This window comes from Myodes glareolus, chromosome 2, assembly GCF_982192425.1.
Source record: "Myodes glareolus chromosome 2, mMyoGla1.1, whole genome shotgun sequence".
Lineage (NCBI taxonomy): Eukaryota > Metazoa > Chordata > Mammalia > Rodentia > Cricetidae > Myodes > Myodes glareolus.
Genome location: NC_142027.1, coordinates 51,391,462 through 51,405,935, shown reverse-complemented (window position 1 = coordinate 51,405,935; position 14,474 = coordinate 51,391,462). Strand labels below are relative to the sequence as shown.

The following is a 14,474-nucleotide window of genomic DNA, read 5'->3' as shown; positions in this document are numbered from 1 at the left end:
AAGGCTTCACAGTCCTTCTTGTTCCTAATTCTCACTCTAGGCCTTGTAAAATCAACTAGCACTAAGCACGCCATGGCTTGGATGCTAACCCCCTTGTAATTTCCTCTAGTTAGTCTGTTGCTTTCAAACTTAGCTTTTGGAGAAGTCTTTGCCCCTGTGTTCTCGTTCCATCTTTCCTATCTAAGTCCTTAAGTCTAGCTTACGTCTGTCTTGCTCTATCTAAAGTACAGTCTCTCCTGTCACCTCCGTCAGCTTCCTGCTTTTCCGGGCTCCCACCAGAAGCCCGTTAAGTTCTGCGGACAGCGCCTAGAGCTTTCTTAGCACTCATGTCTGTTCTGCAGATCCCTGCTGTAAATCAGCACCAAAAGGCACAAGAACCACAAGGCAGATTTAGCTGCAATCTCAATCCCGCTTCTCTGGTGCCATCTTTCTGTGCTCGTCACTTTCTCCAGCCCCGTAGCAGACAAAATGGCATCGAGGGAGAAAACAGCTCAGAGGGCGGGAATCGTTTGTTTTGGTTCACGGTTTCAGAGGTTTTGGGACCAGAGTGAGGAAGAACTTCATGTCAGTTCCTGTGACAGAAACAGTATGGCAGATTGTAAACAGAGAGGAAGGAACTGGGGAGAGGGACAACCTTCAGAAATACGCCACAGTGACCTACTTCCTCCAGAGAGGCTCCAAATCCCCCAAAAATGGCGCTATTGGTTGGGAACCAATCTTTTAAATATACCCTGTAGGGAATATTTGAGCTTTAAGGTATCACATCTGCTCCAATGAAATGGCTCAGCAGGTAAAGGCGCTTCCTGCCAAGCCTGAAGACCTGAGTTCAAGCCCCAGGACCCACCCACACAGACAGCCAACTCCCCAAAGTTGTCCTCTGACCACCATATTCACTCTGTGGCGTGCACACACACACACACACACACACACACACACACACACACACACAAACACTCTTAAAATTCAATAAAAATTAAATATAAACCTCAGCACCACTCAAATACACATCCTGAAGACACGGGCAACAGGTTACATAGACGCTGCCTGTTTTCTGCCTTCAAACAGCAGCAAGAGGCCTGGTCCAAGTGGACACGCATCCTTTTCCTTCTGGCATGACAAGGGCACCAGCCTTCTCTTCTGCAGAGCCTGGTTGTGTGTCACAGGTGGGCTGATGGGGGTTCTTAGGTCTCCTCTGATTTTCTTCTGTTTTCTCCCTGGCAGGTGATCAGGGCCACTAACACCTTCCTCCTTCCCTTCTCTTTCCTGCTTGGTCCTCAGACACGACCCTGAGACCCGGAAGAGATGCTAAGCCAGTTGCTGCCACACCTCCCATGCCGCCCTCCAGACCCAGCAGACCTGACCAGATGCTGCGGGAGCAACTAGGGTTTGTTAAGCCTCCCACATCAGTACAACCGACCTCCCTGAAGTGCCTGGGAGAGGAGCAAGTCGCCCCTGCAGAGGCCCCCATCATCCTCAGCTCACCCCGAACCTCCAAGACTGATTCCTATGAGCTGATCTGGCGACCTCGGCATGAAAGCAGCAGCCAAGCACCCATCCTGTACTACGTGGTGAAACATCGTAAGGTATGACCCTGGCACTGTACCACCGTCTCCCTGTGAGCCTCCTCTTAGTGAGGCTGAAGTGAGTCTTTCTGTCTCCTGACCTGAAGTCAGACCGCTAGGGCACCACAACTGTGCCCTTCCATCTTCTCAAACGCCTGTCGCTACCCTAATGGCAATATAGACAGGTGGTGGCTCAGAGGCCCACACAGAGCCTCTGCCTGTGTGGAGCAGGCTTTGTGTACTCAAAGTCCAGAGATAACTCCCTCCCTCCCATTACCATCACCACCCTCCCCACTTACCCCCATCATATTTTGGTGATGCTATTTCCATTTGTTTTTCAACCAAAACAAGCTTTTTTTTTTTTTTAAATCCCTGTGGTGACTTTAGCAGGGCACATGGTCTGTCCAGCCGGGAAAACAAATATTAGGAGGCAAAGTAGGCTGTGAAATGCTCTCAGTCCTCAGATACTGTGGTAGCTCCAGTTTAACCAGCAGGCAGTAGAGCCTGGCACATCACGACATTGAGACCTTAGCTGTTTCCTCTCAACAAAGGGAATCTGCCCAGGGGCTACTGTAGAAGGGTCAGGGAGAGCCTTTTAGATGGCGAGAGGCTGCAAGACAGAGCTGTGCTGGCCCCATGGTCTCGGACACGGTGATGAGGCGGACCAAGGCCTTCAGGCTGCCACTGTCCTTCAAAGCTGTGGAAGGAAGATGAGATAAAATTCCTCATAAGACAGCATTTCTGCCCACCACAACTTTGTGCTGTTTCTTTTTAATCCCATCAGATAGTAGAAAAATGCTGGTGTTTAAATGGATTAAAAAATATTATCACCAGCATCCTTTTCTAAATGTGGAGTTTATCTTCATTTATAATTCTATTTACTTATTTATTGCTTATAAAGATGGTTTGTGCACTTGGAAGAAAATGTGGGAATGTGAAATGGAACTGAAAATATTTACTCACTTTTTCCTATTCCAAAAGCAAATAGGAAAGCAAGACTACCCTTCCTCGGTGGAGTGTTCTGCCCTGCACAAACCAGGTCCCCACTGCAAACACTGCTGGCCTCTCATAGGCTGTCCTTTTCTTTGTCTTTCCCTCCCCGAAGACCTGGGAGCCAGAGGAGTTCCCAGAGACATTAGGTGGTCAGAAAAGTTCCTAAGACCAAGCAACAGCATGTCCTGCCATGTAGCTTCCCTGGTAAGCATAGGAGGCACCACCATCTCCACCTCCAACCCACTCCTTGGAACAGCAAAAGGTGTGAAGGGTTTTATGAAAAGTAACAGCCTTGTTTAGCCTGTGTTCCAGGGCAGGGCTGGGCCCCATCTTTATTTTCCTGTGTAATCAGACACCTCCCTGTGAATTGTAGGCCAAAATCAGGGAAGGCCAAGCATGGTACCCAAGAGACAAAAACCAGTGTGAGAATAAGAATAATATTTTTCAGGCCAATAGGTGGCCCTAAAGCTACCTCCCACAACAGACAGGCAGGCGGCATTGCACGGGGGTAATCCGGAAATGCCAGGCCGATGCTGCGTACACCCTCCCACTGTGTGTGACAGTGACTAATTACTCTTGCCTTTTTTATTTTCATTTCTGGGTCCCAGTGGAAGTATGAGGCCAGTTCTGGGAGGGCAGAAGGAGGAGGGGATACAGGGAAGTGACAGTTAAGACAGGGCCCCTGCCGAGTCTGGCTTCCATTTGGCATTGCCCTGTGGAGCTTTTAGGTGGACTTGCCAAGGGGGAAAGTATGTCTTGAAAGCCGTTCTTGCTTGTGGCAGTAATATAGCTTAATGGTCATCACCCAAGAAAGAATGTTGGGACCAGAAGTCAGAATTGGGTTGTGTGTTTTCCATGCCCTGTCTTCTGTGGGATGTTGGAAATTAGTCCTCTGATTTTCATGTCCGTGAAACAAGTTTCATCTCCTAGTCCACTGTAGACATGGGCTACTGTGTTTGGGTTTCTAGCACCACTGGGGATTCTCAGTTTGTGAAAACCTTTCCCCTTGGAACAAATCCTGGAAGTTCAATGTTAATGAGCTCAGACCATCCACTTGCCTTGAATGGGAGGTTTTGTTCTACTCTGGAATACTCTGCGTAGGGATGAGAGCTTTCGCCACCAGCTGCTTGCTTTCCTCATCAAACCCCAGCTTCCATTCTGGAAGGCTTTCTGAGATACAAGGAGCTGGCCCCTCTTAAAAGATGGAGGGTTGCATGAAATTATCTCTCGCCATTGCCTTTGGGGTGTCTGGAACCCTGTCATAATTTTTATTAAAAATTCATTTATAATCCTTAACATGGACCCTGTTTTTAAGCTTCAAAAGTGTGGATAGAGAGCAGGAAAAAATTAAGTTGAGAAATCTCAGAGGATGATACATACAGAAAGGAAGGAGACAAACGAGCTAGGTGTTTATTTGTTGGGGACCTCACCCATGCCACGTCATCTAATTTGACCTCAGAATTCCCCAAGACGTCGTATTTGCCTTGTTTTAGAAGTAAACGGCTCAGGGCTGAGGAGTGAGGGAGTTCGGTCATGGTTATTAAGTCAGATCTTGGAGTTTTCTACCCCCAGACTCCTCGTGGTAGAACATGTAGCGTGAGGGCTTCTGTGCTCACTAGCTCTGCAGCCTTCAGCAATTTCCTCGGCTGTCTCAGCTTAGGTCCTTTGCCTGTGATGTGAGGCAGAATGAAGACTGATTGCTGAGACTTGCGGACCCGTGAGGTAGTGCCCTCATGGCAAGAACGCTCTGGTGCGCGTCCCATTGATACAGCTTTGGTCATCATTCTTGGCTGTGTCCCTCTTTATCTGGTTGGAAGGCCCTGTGTTTGACTCAGGATGCAAACACAGAGAACCTTAGAGGAGGAAGTTGCAGGAGATGGGGGGGGGCCTTAGGCGCAGTCCCCAGCAGTTTGAGCTTGGCTTTCTAGCAATCCTTGAGAGCTTCCCTCATGGGATTATTACCCGAGAGACCAGGAGATGGGACCTACAGTTGCACCCAACTTGGCCCATGGTCCATCCCCTCCTCTTCTGCCCATGTGGATGAAGGCTGAAGCCCTCCTGGACACTAGAGGAGAGGCTGGTCCTTACCCCAGTCACCTTCTTCAGCAGGTCACAAATGCTTCTGATGACTGGACCATCTCTGGCATTCCAGCCAGCCAGCATCACCTCACCCTTACCGGTCTTGATCCTGGAAGTTTATATGAAGTGGAGATGGCGGCCTACAACTGTGCCGGAGAGGGCCAGACGGCCATGGTCACCTTCCGAACAGGTAAAGTCCAAAGTGCCTAGCTCAGAGTTCCAAAGGCCAGGGCAAGTAATAGGAGGCCCGTGTGCAAAATCCTATTGACTTTGTATAGCTATTCATCCGCAGCTCCATCCTTCTCCAGTGGCTGCCTCTGTGGACTTATATGCCTGGGCTAAAGTGCTTACCTTTCTTCATGTAAAGGATGAGCCACCTCTCTGGCATCCCGCCATGTCTCCCAAGCACAGGGGCCAATAGCAACACCATAGCTGAGTTGGCCAAAGCTGGGGATTACACCATACTTTTAATACTCTCAAATCATATTTGTATCATCTCATCATGGCCCTGGGTAGATTCTTAGGCAAGAAGGGATTTTGATAAGGGAGGGCTCACATACTCTCTCACTTGCTGTCCTTAATCCCTTCCCTCCCAGGACGGCGGCCCAAACCTGAGATCGTGGCCAGCAAGGAGCAGCAGATCCAGAGAGATGACCCTGGTGCCAGCCCCCAGAGCAGCAGCCAGCCTGACCACGGCCGCCTCTCCCGTAAGCCCAGCAGCAGTTGGGGGCAGGCTATGAGCAATGGGGACAAACTTTCACAGGCATGTTGCTGCAGGCTGAATGAGGTTAGGGTGCTGTAGCCCAGGAGTCTGGTGACATATTCTTAGCATCTCCTTAGTAACCACAGTGAAAAACAAAAATTACAGCTTGGAATCCTTGGGATAAAATACTAGAATTACTGAGTCTGTGGGTTCAGAGAGCAGCAGTTCTCTGTTTTGGGGGAAGAGTAGAAGAAGATTTAGCTCTGGGCCTTCTCCCACGCGGAGGGATTTGAAACAAACAGCAGCAGGCAGAGGGCTGGGAGAATAAACAGGCCCTGTCGGGCCAGGCTGGGTCTAGTCAGCCCACAGCATCATCCCATGGTGTCTCCGTCTTCCTGCATCTTTCCTCTGTGCATGGCCATCCCAGCCCCAGAAGCTCCAGACAGACCCACCATCTCCATGGCCTCAGAGACCTCTGTGTATGTGACGTGGATTCCCCGCGGCAATGGAGGTTTCCCCATCCAGTCTTTCCGCGTGGAGTACAAGAAGCTAAAAAAAGTGGGAGATTGGATACTGGCCACCAGTGCCATCCCTCCCTCGAGGCTGTCTGTGGAGATCACAGGCCTGGAGAAAGGTAGGGACCCGGTGTCTCTCTTCCTGGTCCTCTCTGCCCTGGTACCACATGGAGGAGGAGGAACAATGAAGGGTGTCTCCCTTCATCCTCCCACCTAGAACTTACAGGGATGGAATCTGTGGTTCTGCCTCAGCCCCTCCTCCTTCCTCTCTCTCCAGAAGACGCCACACTCACTTCCTGTGTGGCCTGAGGAGGATGTACATTCTTATGTGTCCTGTGTAGACCTCTTTGGGGAAGAGCTGACCAGATCTTCCTGGGCTAGGCCTCAGTGGGCAGTGGGGGAATCAACTGTATTTCCTGAACTCAGGGAGGGTTTCTCTCACAGGCATTTCCTACAAGTTCCGCGTCCGTGCCTTGAACATGCTAGGGGAGAGTGAACCTAGTGCTCCCTCCCGGCCCTACGTGGTGTCAGGATACAGTGGCCGTGTGTACGAGAGGCCGGTGGCAGGCCCTTACATCACCTTCACGGACGCAGTCAATGAGACCACCATTATGCTCAAGTGGATGGTAAGCGGCCTGGCCACCACACCATGGGGATGGTCTTCCTCTTACTTGCCCGCAGGCTTGGCTCCCCATTTGGTACACCCGAAGGCTCGGCCACCATGGGGGACCTGGGTGATAGTCGCTGGAGCTGCTGTTAACTGTCTCTGGTGACCTGGCTCTCTCTTTCTGTTGCATCCCACGCATCCTCCTGCCTTTCACCTGAGACCGTAGGGAATCCCAACACTTGTCCAGTGTTACCGTCATGTTTTCAGGGGGCTCAGGAACCAAAGTCTTTGAATAAGTGCAATTTATTTCTTCTAAAAACTCCAGGGCCCATCGGCAAAATAAAATAAAGCCTGATCTCTACAGTCTTCTTCAGAGAGCCTGAGGGTCTTAGCCGGGAATGTTTGCTGGGGTCCCCACGAAGTTCAAACACTGGGGAGGAGATTGCACAGCTTTGTGGTTTGGCTTTGATGATGCTTCTGATTCACTATCAACATGTCTCTTCTCCATTCCATGTAGTATATCCCAGCCAGTAACAACAACACTCCAATCCATGGCTTCTATATCTACTACCGACCCACGGATAGCGATAATGACAGTGATTACAAGAAGGACATGGTGGAAGGTAAGATGTGTGGATAGTGTGACCTTTGCTGACAAGAGGAGCCTGGGGTTGGTAAAACCTCATCTATGCTAAGTGTCATTGAGTCATTTATGACACACATGGAGCCATCCAGTTAAAAGACTCAGTACGCTTCTTTTTTAATGACCACAGCAAAACAGAAACATGAGTGGTCACCAAACAATTCTCCTATGCCTCCTGCGTTGGTCAGTGGCAATAAACAACCATAGTGACCCTCGCTCTCCTTCCCAGGGGACAGGTACTGGCACTCCATCAGCCACTTGCAGCCGGAGACCTCCTACGACATTAAGATGCAATGCTTCAATGAAGGAGGGGAGAGCGAGTTCAGCAACGTCATGATCTGTGAGACCAAAGGTGATTCTCCCTGGGTCCCCTCCTGTCCTGGGAATTCCCACAAGGTTGAGCAAAGTCTTGCTTCCATTCACCCAGGTATCCCTTTCCAAGAAGACCCTGATTTTTCCAAGTATCCCAGACCTCATCAGTTGCTACCCTTCCTATTTGTTTGTACTTTGTGTCGACATGTGTAAACTACCATCATGATGGCTTCAAGGACTTGAGAATTAACTGATCCATGATCTCATTAGGAATAGAACCCATCTTCAGATGGAAATGTTCTTCAGATGGAAATGTTCCACATACGCTATATTTCTTGGGTTTTTGTGTGTGTGTTGGTTGGTTTATTTAATTCCACTGCAGTCTGGTAAGATGGGAAGGAGATCTGAACATCAGGAAACTCTTTAGATATGCATCTTGGCCAAAGTTACACAGCCAAGATATGGTAGAGCCAGCTTCAAGCAGTCCCATATAGCTACAATCCCAGGCTTCTTTTCTGCACTGAAACATTAAACACCCACATGCACTTCTTAAAATGTGTGCATTGCTCAGCGATTCCAGTTTTTAAATACTCACAATGAGATAAAGCCGAGTATTGCCAGGGACACTATCAGAAGATCACAAAGGAATCCAGAGAAAACAGCACTTTCCTGTGACTGAGACAGCAGTGTTCTCTGTCCCATTTTACAGTGCCTTTGGTCACCTCACTTAGCACCTCCGGTGTGCACGTGGCCTCGGTGCCATGTCCACCAAAGAGAGGGACATACGTGCACACAGCCCAAACTCACGTCAATCTGACCACAGAGTACTCAGGGAAGGCAAGCAGCTTCATAAGGCCTTCTTAGGTCTCCAGACTGTCTCTTTAGGCTGGAATGGGGAGGGAGTGGCCTGGGGGACACGTCAAACCTAAAAGGCCGTTCCAATGGGAGGAGAAGGGGCAGCTTAGGGGAAAGGCCAGAGACACCAGCGGCAGCGGGTCACTGAAGGATGCCAGAGGGACTGTGAGCTGGAGGAGGTCCTCGTGGGGCTTCTTGGTAATAAGGGTCACGGGTGGGCTGAGGGGAGAGAGCTGGGACTCTGAAATAAAGGTGAAAAGAACAGTTTCCATCATTGCTTTTGGGCAAGACCTGGGCCAAGTGCATGCTGGGTTGGGGGAAAATAAAGTACTTAAAAGCAAACTTGAGGTTTTCACCTAGAACACTGCTCAGGTGGCTGCTGTCTGTTGGGATGGAGAAGGCAAAAAGAGAAATGGACCACATAGGAATGGGGAAAAAGGACTGGGAAAGTTACCAATGGCTGATTCTTTGGGGATGCTCAAAGCATCTGATAAAAACAGTAGGTCGCAGGGCGGTGGCGCAGGCCTCTAATCCCAGCACTCGGGAGGCAGAGACAGGCGCACCTCTGTGAGTCTGAGGTCAGCCTGGTTTACAAGAGTGAGTTCCAGGACAGGCTCCAAAGCTACAAAGGGAAACCCTGTCTCAAACAAACAAATAAACAAGCAAACAAAAAAACACTAGGTCACCTGGGCCCAAAGTCCTTAGGACTTAAGAGAATCACGGGAACAGAGCTTACACAGACTAAAAGGAACTGGGACGGCCTTCTGGGATGGGAGGAACAGAAGAAAGGATGAATCGTGCTAGACCAGGAGGCTGTGACATCAGAAAGCAAGAGAGCAGTATGTGGCAGAGTTCATTCAGGTTCACCCACAGTAGCAAACCCCAGTGAGGAACATGTCTTAATGTTCTGTTTTTGATTTGCATTTACCAGTTATCTGTCCCACAATGTCCCCAAATGTCCTTCTCCTCTGCAACCCAAGCTAATACCTAACATTTCACATCCCTTAATCGCCCTAGAAATGGCACAGCTGTGGGAAGGGTCTTCCCCAGAGGTCCTTTACTGCTCTCATGCATTTAATTTCAGAAAACACGACTACCCCTGTCCACTCTGACTCAGGGCTTGGCTCACAAACATGCGTGCTGGAATATGTTTCAGGCCAACAATGTACTTCACGTTAGGTACCAGTGTCACAATAAGTTACAGATGTGATCCAAATAAGCCCTATCGTGACCCCCATCTTGGCAGCTTGGCCCATTTCCTGTCTTCATGCATCTGAGGAGTGCTCTGTTTTCCTATTTGTTGTAGAGAAAATGACAGAGAAATCAATACTGATGTGAGTTTTGTCTTCAATTGCAGCTCGGAAAATTTCCGGTCAGCCTGGTCGGCCCCCACCCTTAACTCTGCCCCCACCACAGCCCCCACCGCTCGAAACCATGGAGCGGCCGGTGGGCACTGGGGCCATGGTGGCACGTGCCAGTGACCTGCCCTATCTGATTGTGGGGGTCGTTCTGGGCTCCATTGTCCTCATCATCGTGACTTTCATCCCCTTCTGCCTCTGGAGAGCCTGGGCTAAGCAGAGTGAGTACCACACCTCAGCACAGGCGGGAAGGAGCTGGGGGAGGGAGGAGGTGTCTCAGCACAACAAGCGGGCAGGTTCCCAGGCTGGACCTCCCTGACGGCTCAAGCTACCAGGTGACCACAGACATAGGGACTATCTGAGGCAAGCCCTCTTGGCTTCTTCCCTCTTGGCTTGCAGATGTCTATCAAGAGCAGGTGCCCTATCACACCTCTGGCTCTTGGTGTTTACCTGCTCCGTCCTTTTCCAGTGTCTGAAGCCTTTTCTCGAACACATATTCGTATATGAACTGCTCCCACCTCTTCCCGTTTTCTGCTCTTCCATCCAGCAGGAGCTGCCTTGAGCCTCCCCTTCCTCGTGGGCTAACCTGACTTGCCCACTACTTTCTGCTTCAAATAGCAATAGCCTCAGCTGACTCCCCTACTACACAATGGCCCTTTTCACGTCGTCGCTCCCTAAGCCCTTGCCCCCTTGTCTTCCTATCTCTTTCACCCAAAAGAAGACATGGGTGACGAGAAGTCTCAGAAAAAGCATCGTCAGACTCTTGGACCGTCATCTCACAGCCTCTGACACGGTGAGAGGGGGCTTTTCCCAGGAGGCTAAGTATACCTCTGTCTTCTGCTCTTCAGAACACACAACAGATCTGGGATTTCCTCGAAGTGCCCTCCTGTCTTCCTCCTGCCAATACACGATGGTGCCATTGGGAGGACTTCCAGGCCATCAAGCCAATGGTCAGCCTTACCTCAGTGGCATCAATGGACGGGCCTGTGCCAGCCGACTGCACGGAAGCCGGGGATGCCCTGTGGCTGCAGCGGGCTGCCCAGGCAGGAAACCTCAGCGGCGCTGCCCAGGAGAGCTTGCACAGGTAATGGGCTCATGAGTGTGGGACCCAGCTGCATATATGGAGGACAATGAGCTGCCTCTTGGGCCTTCTCCCTGTTCATCCAGAGGTGCTGGGCTGGGCTCCCTACAGTCAACTGCAGCTCACCCCTCTCAAAAACCAGCACTGGGAAGTTGCTTGGACTCCTGGAATGACCTTTCCTTCTTCTTTCCTTCAAGCAGCAGGAAGAAGCCAGCACCCCACTTAGGCAGACCATTGTTGGCAGTGGATATGACCCTCAGAGCCAGCAGGCTGTCAGGTAACCAGGCCCTTCCTGTCCCTGCTTTTAGTCCCAAGCCCCAAAGCCTCCAATTCACTTTAGCTCATCATGACCAAAGTCTGTCACTCAGAATCAAGCAACGCTTCTTGCAAGGATTCCCAAGTTTGCCATTTGTGCTTGCTATAGCTATTACTCCGTGGGCAAGTGCTGTGTGCCCAGTTATGATGCCCTTCCTGCTCAGTTACCCCATGGGCAAGTGCTGTGTGCCCAGTCATGATGCCCTTCCTGCTCAGTTACCCCGTGGGCAAGTGCTGTGTGCACAGTATCTCTCTTCTTGCTTGGGGGCTTCAGCTGTTTCTCAGCACCTGTTGCTCACTGGCTCACCAAAACCCTTGAGATATAACCGATTTTGCCTGCAGGCCCCTGAACAATGTTATCCACCTGCCACAATAAAGCTAAACTATCGCTGGTTGAATTAAGTGTGGCACCTCCTGGTATTCACAGGGGAATGGTGTGTGCTCTCAGCTCTAACCTGATCTGACACCTTTAGATGGAGGAAAGGAGCCAGAGCCTGAGAGGCCAGGCCCATTCTGCCCTGCCTTACCCATCCCGTCTACTCTTGTACGATGCAGAGGTCCCACGTCGAGCTCCGAGGAAGGCGCTTTTTTATACACATTGCCTGATGACTCGACTCACCAGCTGCTCCAGCCTCAAGACTGCTGTCACCTCCAGAAGGAACCTGTCCCCACCTGCCAGACAGCAATGAGGAGGGCACCTGACGGTCCTGGCCTGGAAGTTTCGTGGGATCCTCCTTATCACTCAGGTCAGTCAGGGGCAACAGGGAGAAACTGTCTGATGTGGTCACCCATAAGCCAGGAACGGCTTCAAGGAAAAGGGACCGCTGTCTTCAAGGAAGCATTTTGGAGTTGGGGTGAATGGCTGCTCCCCTTTGCTACTAAGGGCCTGGGGAGGTGGGGAGGGGGGAGGTGCTGCCACGTCAGTCTGATTCCACTGCCGCTGTGATCCTCAAAGGCAGAGAAGAAAGGCGTTCTGTAGTTCCAAAGGAGGAAACCTGTTTGGTCCCTCCATTTCAGGTTCAGGGCCATTCGCAGATTCTGCCTCTCGTCACGTGGCAGCCTCTCTAATCCCTTGCTCTGTTGAGTCATGTCTTAACTGGGGAGTGGTTCTCATCAGTCATCAGGGAACCGTGTTCATACACACGTCACCCTTGGACCCTGCGCTTCACCGAACTTGTTCTTCCAGGGGCCGCCCGCGCCCGTGGTTCCCGCTGTACCCAACTTCAAGCCAATCTACCAGGACTTGGTTGGGGGCGCTTGGTACTTCAGAGGATTAGATGGTGTCCCTTAGCTTCTGGGATGTACGTGCCCATTCCGTGTCGATCCTGAATCATCTCTAGGACATTAAGTTCTAAAAGAGCATCAGCTCCCAGAGTCAGACCAATTGTCGTGAAAATAAAATTCGGCTGGACAAGGCGAATGGCTTGTAGAACCACCGCCTGACCCTAGAAAGAGTCCCTTTGTGTCTCATGCATATAGCCGATGGCCACAAGCAGCGTGTTTTAGACTCTACAGCACTGTAAAGCTGTTCAGACCCTCTGGTCCCAACATAGGTGGTTAGTCAGTGGTCCTCTCCTTCCTGGCCAGGGTGATCAGTGTGACCAGTGGGACCAGTGTGACCATTGTGGCAGCCACAGATGAAAATGAATTAGCTCAAGACTGGACAGTCTAGATTTTAATGTTGCCTACTTTTTTCTCCCCGCAGGGCCCCGGTGCTGTTTGGGCCTTGTACCAGTTGAAGAAGTAGACAGTTTTGACTCCTGCCAAGTGGGTGGAGGAGACTGGTGTCCCCAGCACCCTTCCTACACAGGACAGGAACTTGGGGTACGGCTCTCTCCCAGCCCATCAGTTCACGTGTCTTTTGAAACACCACCCCCGACAATTTAGTCTGAAGCCAGTATCCCAGAAAGACTATATATTGTTGTTGTTTTCAAAGAGACAGAGAAAATTGGTATTTATTTTTCTATTATAGCCATATTTATATATTTATGCACTTGTAAATAAATGTATATGTGTTTCTATAATTCTGGAGAGATAGGGAAACCTCCCCTTTATGGCACAAGGAGGAAAGCAAGCAGCAAGACAACTCAAGTCCAGTGGCACAGATTGACAGGCTTCAGATGCCCCCGGAACCTGCAGCTGCCTGAGGCTGTTGGCAGAAGGACCCTGAGTGCCCCGCTCACAAAGAGCCAGCACAAGGGAAACAGCCACAGGAAAACCACTTGGATTTGGTGGCACAGGACACATTTTCAAGATGCCATGAGAAAAGGTCCAGATGTGTACAGCACTGTAAACCTTAAGGACCATCCAGAGTCAATAATCTGTGGCAACATATCTCTGTAAAAACAAACACTGTAACTTCTAAATAAATGTTTAGTCTTCTGTAACCTTCAGCTTAGTCATGTGAGTCAGCGCTTTCTTTAGCCGGTGGGAGTCCTGTCTCGCAGTACCAGCAGAAAATGACTGCTCGTGACGTCTCTAATCCATCAAGTGATAAACTCCGCAAACAGTAGCAGATGGTTTTCATGTTTTTGTCTCTTTAAACAATGAACATTGTGTTTGGACTCGTGTAAAATGACATTAGTAATTGTTTCCTCCAAGAGGGAATACACGGACAGAGCGCAGCAGGTTCCTGCTCTCTTCCTGGGCCGGAGGCGAGTGTCTGCCAATTGCGGGAATGAAGCTAATCCTTTTTAGGGAGGTGTGTGTGCGTGCGTGCATGCGTGCGGGTGCGGGTGTGTTCACCATTCAGTTTAGTGCTGTGCTACATATGAACATGTGGTCCCCTCATTCTAAAGTTACCATTCAGTGCTGGAGGAGTTGACCTATTTCAAATCAACATTTATTTAGTGTTGTCCCACAAAGGATCATCCATAGGTTGGTGTGTGGCTGTCCATACGTGTGTCTGTCTGTGTGTGTGTGTATATATAAACTTAAAACCTTTATGTGTGGAACTAACTGGAAACTGGAAATTTCAATGCAAGTTTTCACGCAAGCGTTCATTGTATGGGGAAAGATTGTACATTTCAGGAAAATGAAGAACTGAAAGTTGCCTGACACTTTTAATCTTATGAAGAGTTGTATCAAACTCTGCTTCTACTCAAAGAATTTGATAAACAGAATCCTAAGCCCAGGGAACCGCTTTCAGTCTGATTGTTTGGGATGAGTGCACCATCTGCTGGGTAGAAGAAGTACTGCACCTGCCCTTTTATAGATTCGCATCCGTTTTCCATAAATGCAAGAACCTTCCTCAAAATGCAGCATGTGTTTTTAGCAAGGTGGTGCTTTCAAAGTATTTATTGAGATGACTATAAAGAACGTGGAAATTATAGGAAGGGAGCGGATAATACTGGAAGAGAGGAAGTAAGGTGATTTTAATCACAGGTAGTGAACCTTGAAGGTCCTTCTGGGAAAGCAGTGGCCGAGGCTGATGTTCACAGTCTTTTGCTGA

The 14,474-nt window shown here is 49.9% G+C and overlaps 1 protein-coding gene across 6 annotated transcripts in view; it reads left to right on the top strand.

The window, feature by feature from the left end:
* Boc (BOC cell adhesion associated, oncogene regulated) overlaps positions 1 to 13,416 on the top strand; it is a 76,210-nt gene extending 62,794 nt beyond the window's left edge. For 3 of the 6 annotated variants that reach the window (XM_085685585.2, XM_085685584.2, XM_085685589.2), the window contains 12 exons: positions 1,279 to 1,583; positions 4,662 to 4,824; positions 5,231 to 5,341; positions 5,765 to 5,971; positions 6,297 to 6,478; positions 6,977 to 7,082; positions 7,332 to 7,454; positions 9,627 to 9,848; positions 10,476 to 10,711; positions 10,906 to 10,985; positions 11,579 to 11,769; positions 12,729 to 13,416. In XM_085685585.2, coding sequence (XP_085541711.2) covers positions 1,279 to 1,583; positions 4,662 to 4,824; positions 5,231 to 5,341; positions 5,765 to 5,971; positions 6,297 to 6,478; positions 6,977 to 7,082; positions 7,332 to 7,454; positions 9,627 to 9,848; positions 10,476 to 10,711; positions 10,906 to 10,985; positions 11,579 to 11,769; positions 12,729 to 12,910 — 2,108 coding nt within the window. In that variant the 3' untranslated portion in view covers positions 12,911 to 13,416. The remainder of the gene's footprint in view (positions 1 to 1,278; positions 1,584 to 4,661; positions 4,825 to 5,230; positions 5,342 to 5,764; positions 5,972 to 6,296; positions 6,479 to 6,976; positions 7,083 to 7,331; positions 7,455 to 9,626; positions 9,849 to 10,475; positions 10,712 to 10,905; positions 10,986 to 11,578; positions 11,770 to 12,728) is intronic. The other 3 variants (XM_085685587.2, XM_085685588.2, XM_085685586.2) reach the window with 3 other exon arrangements.
* The last annotated feature ends 1,058 nt before the right edge of the window (positions 13,417 to 14,474 follow it).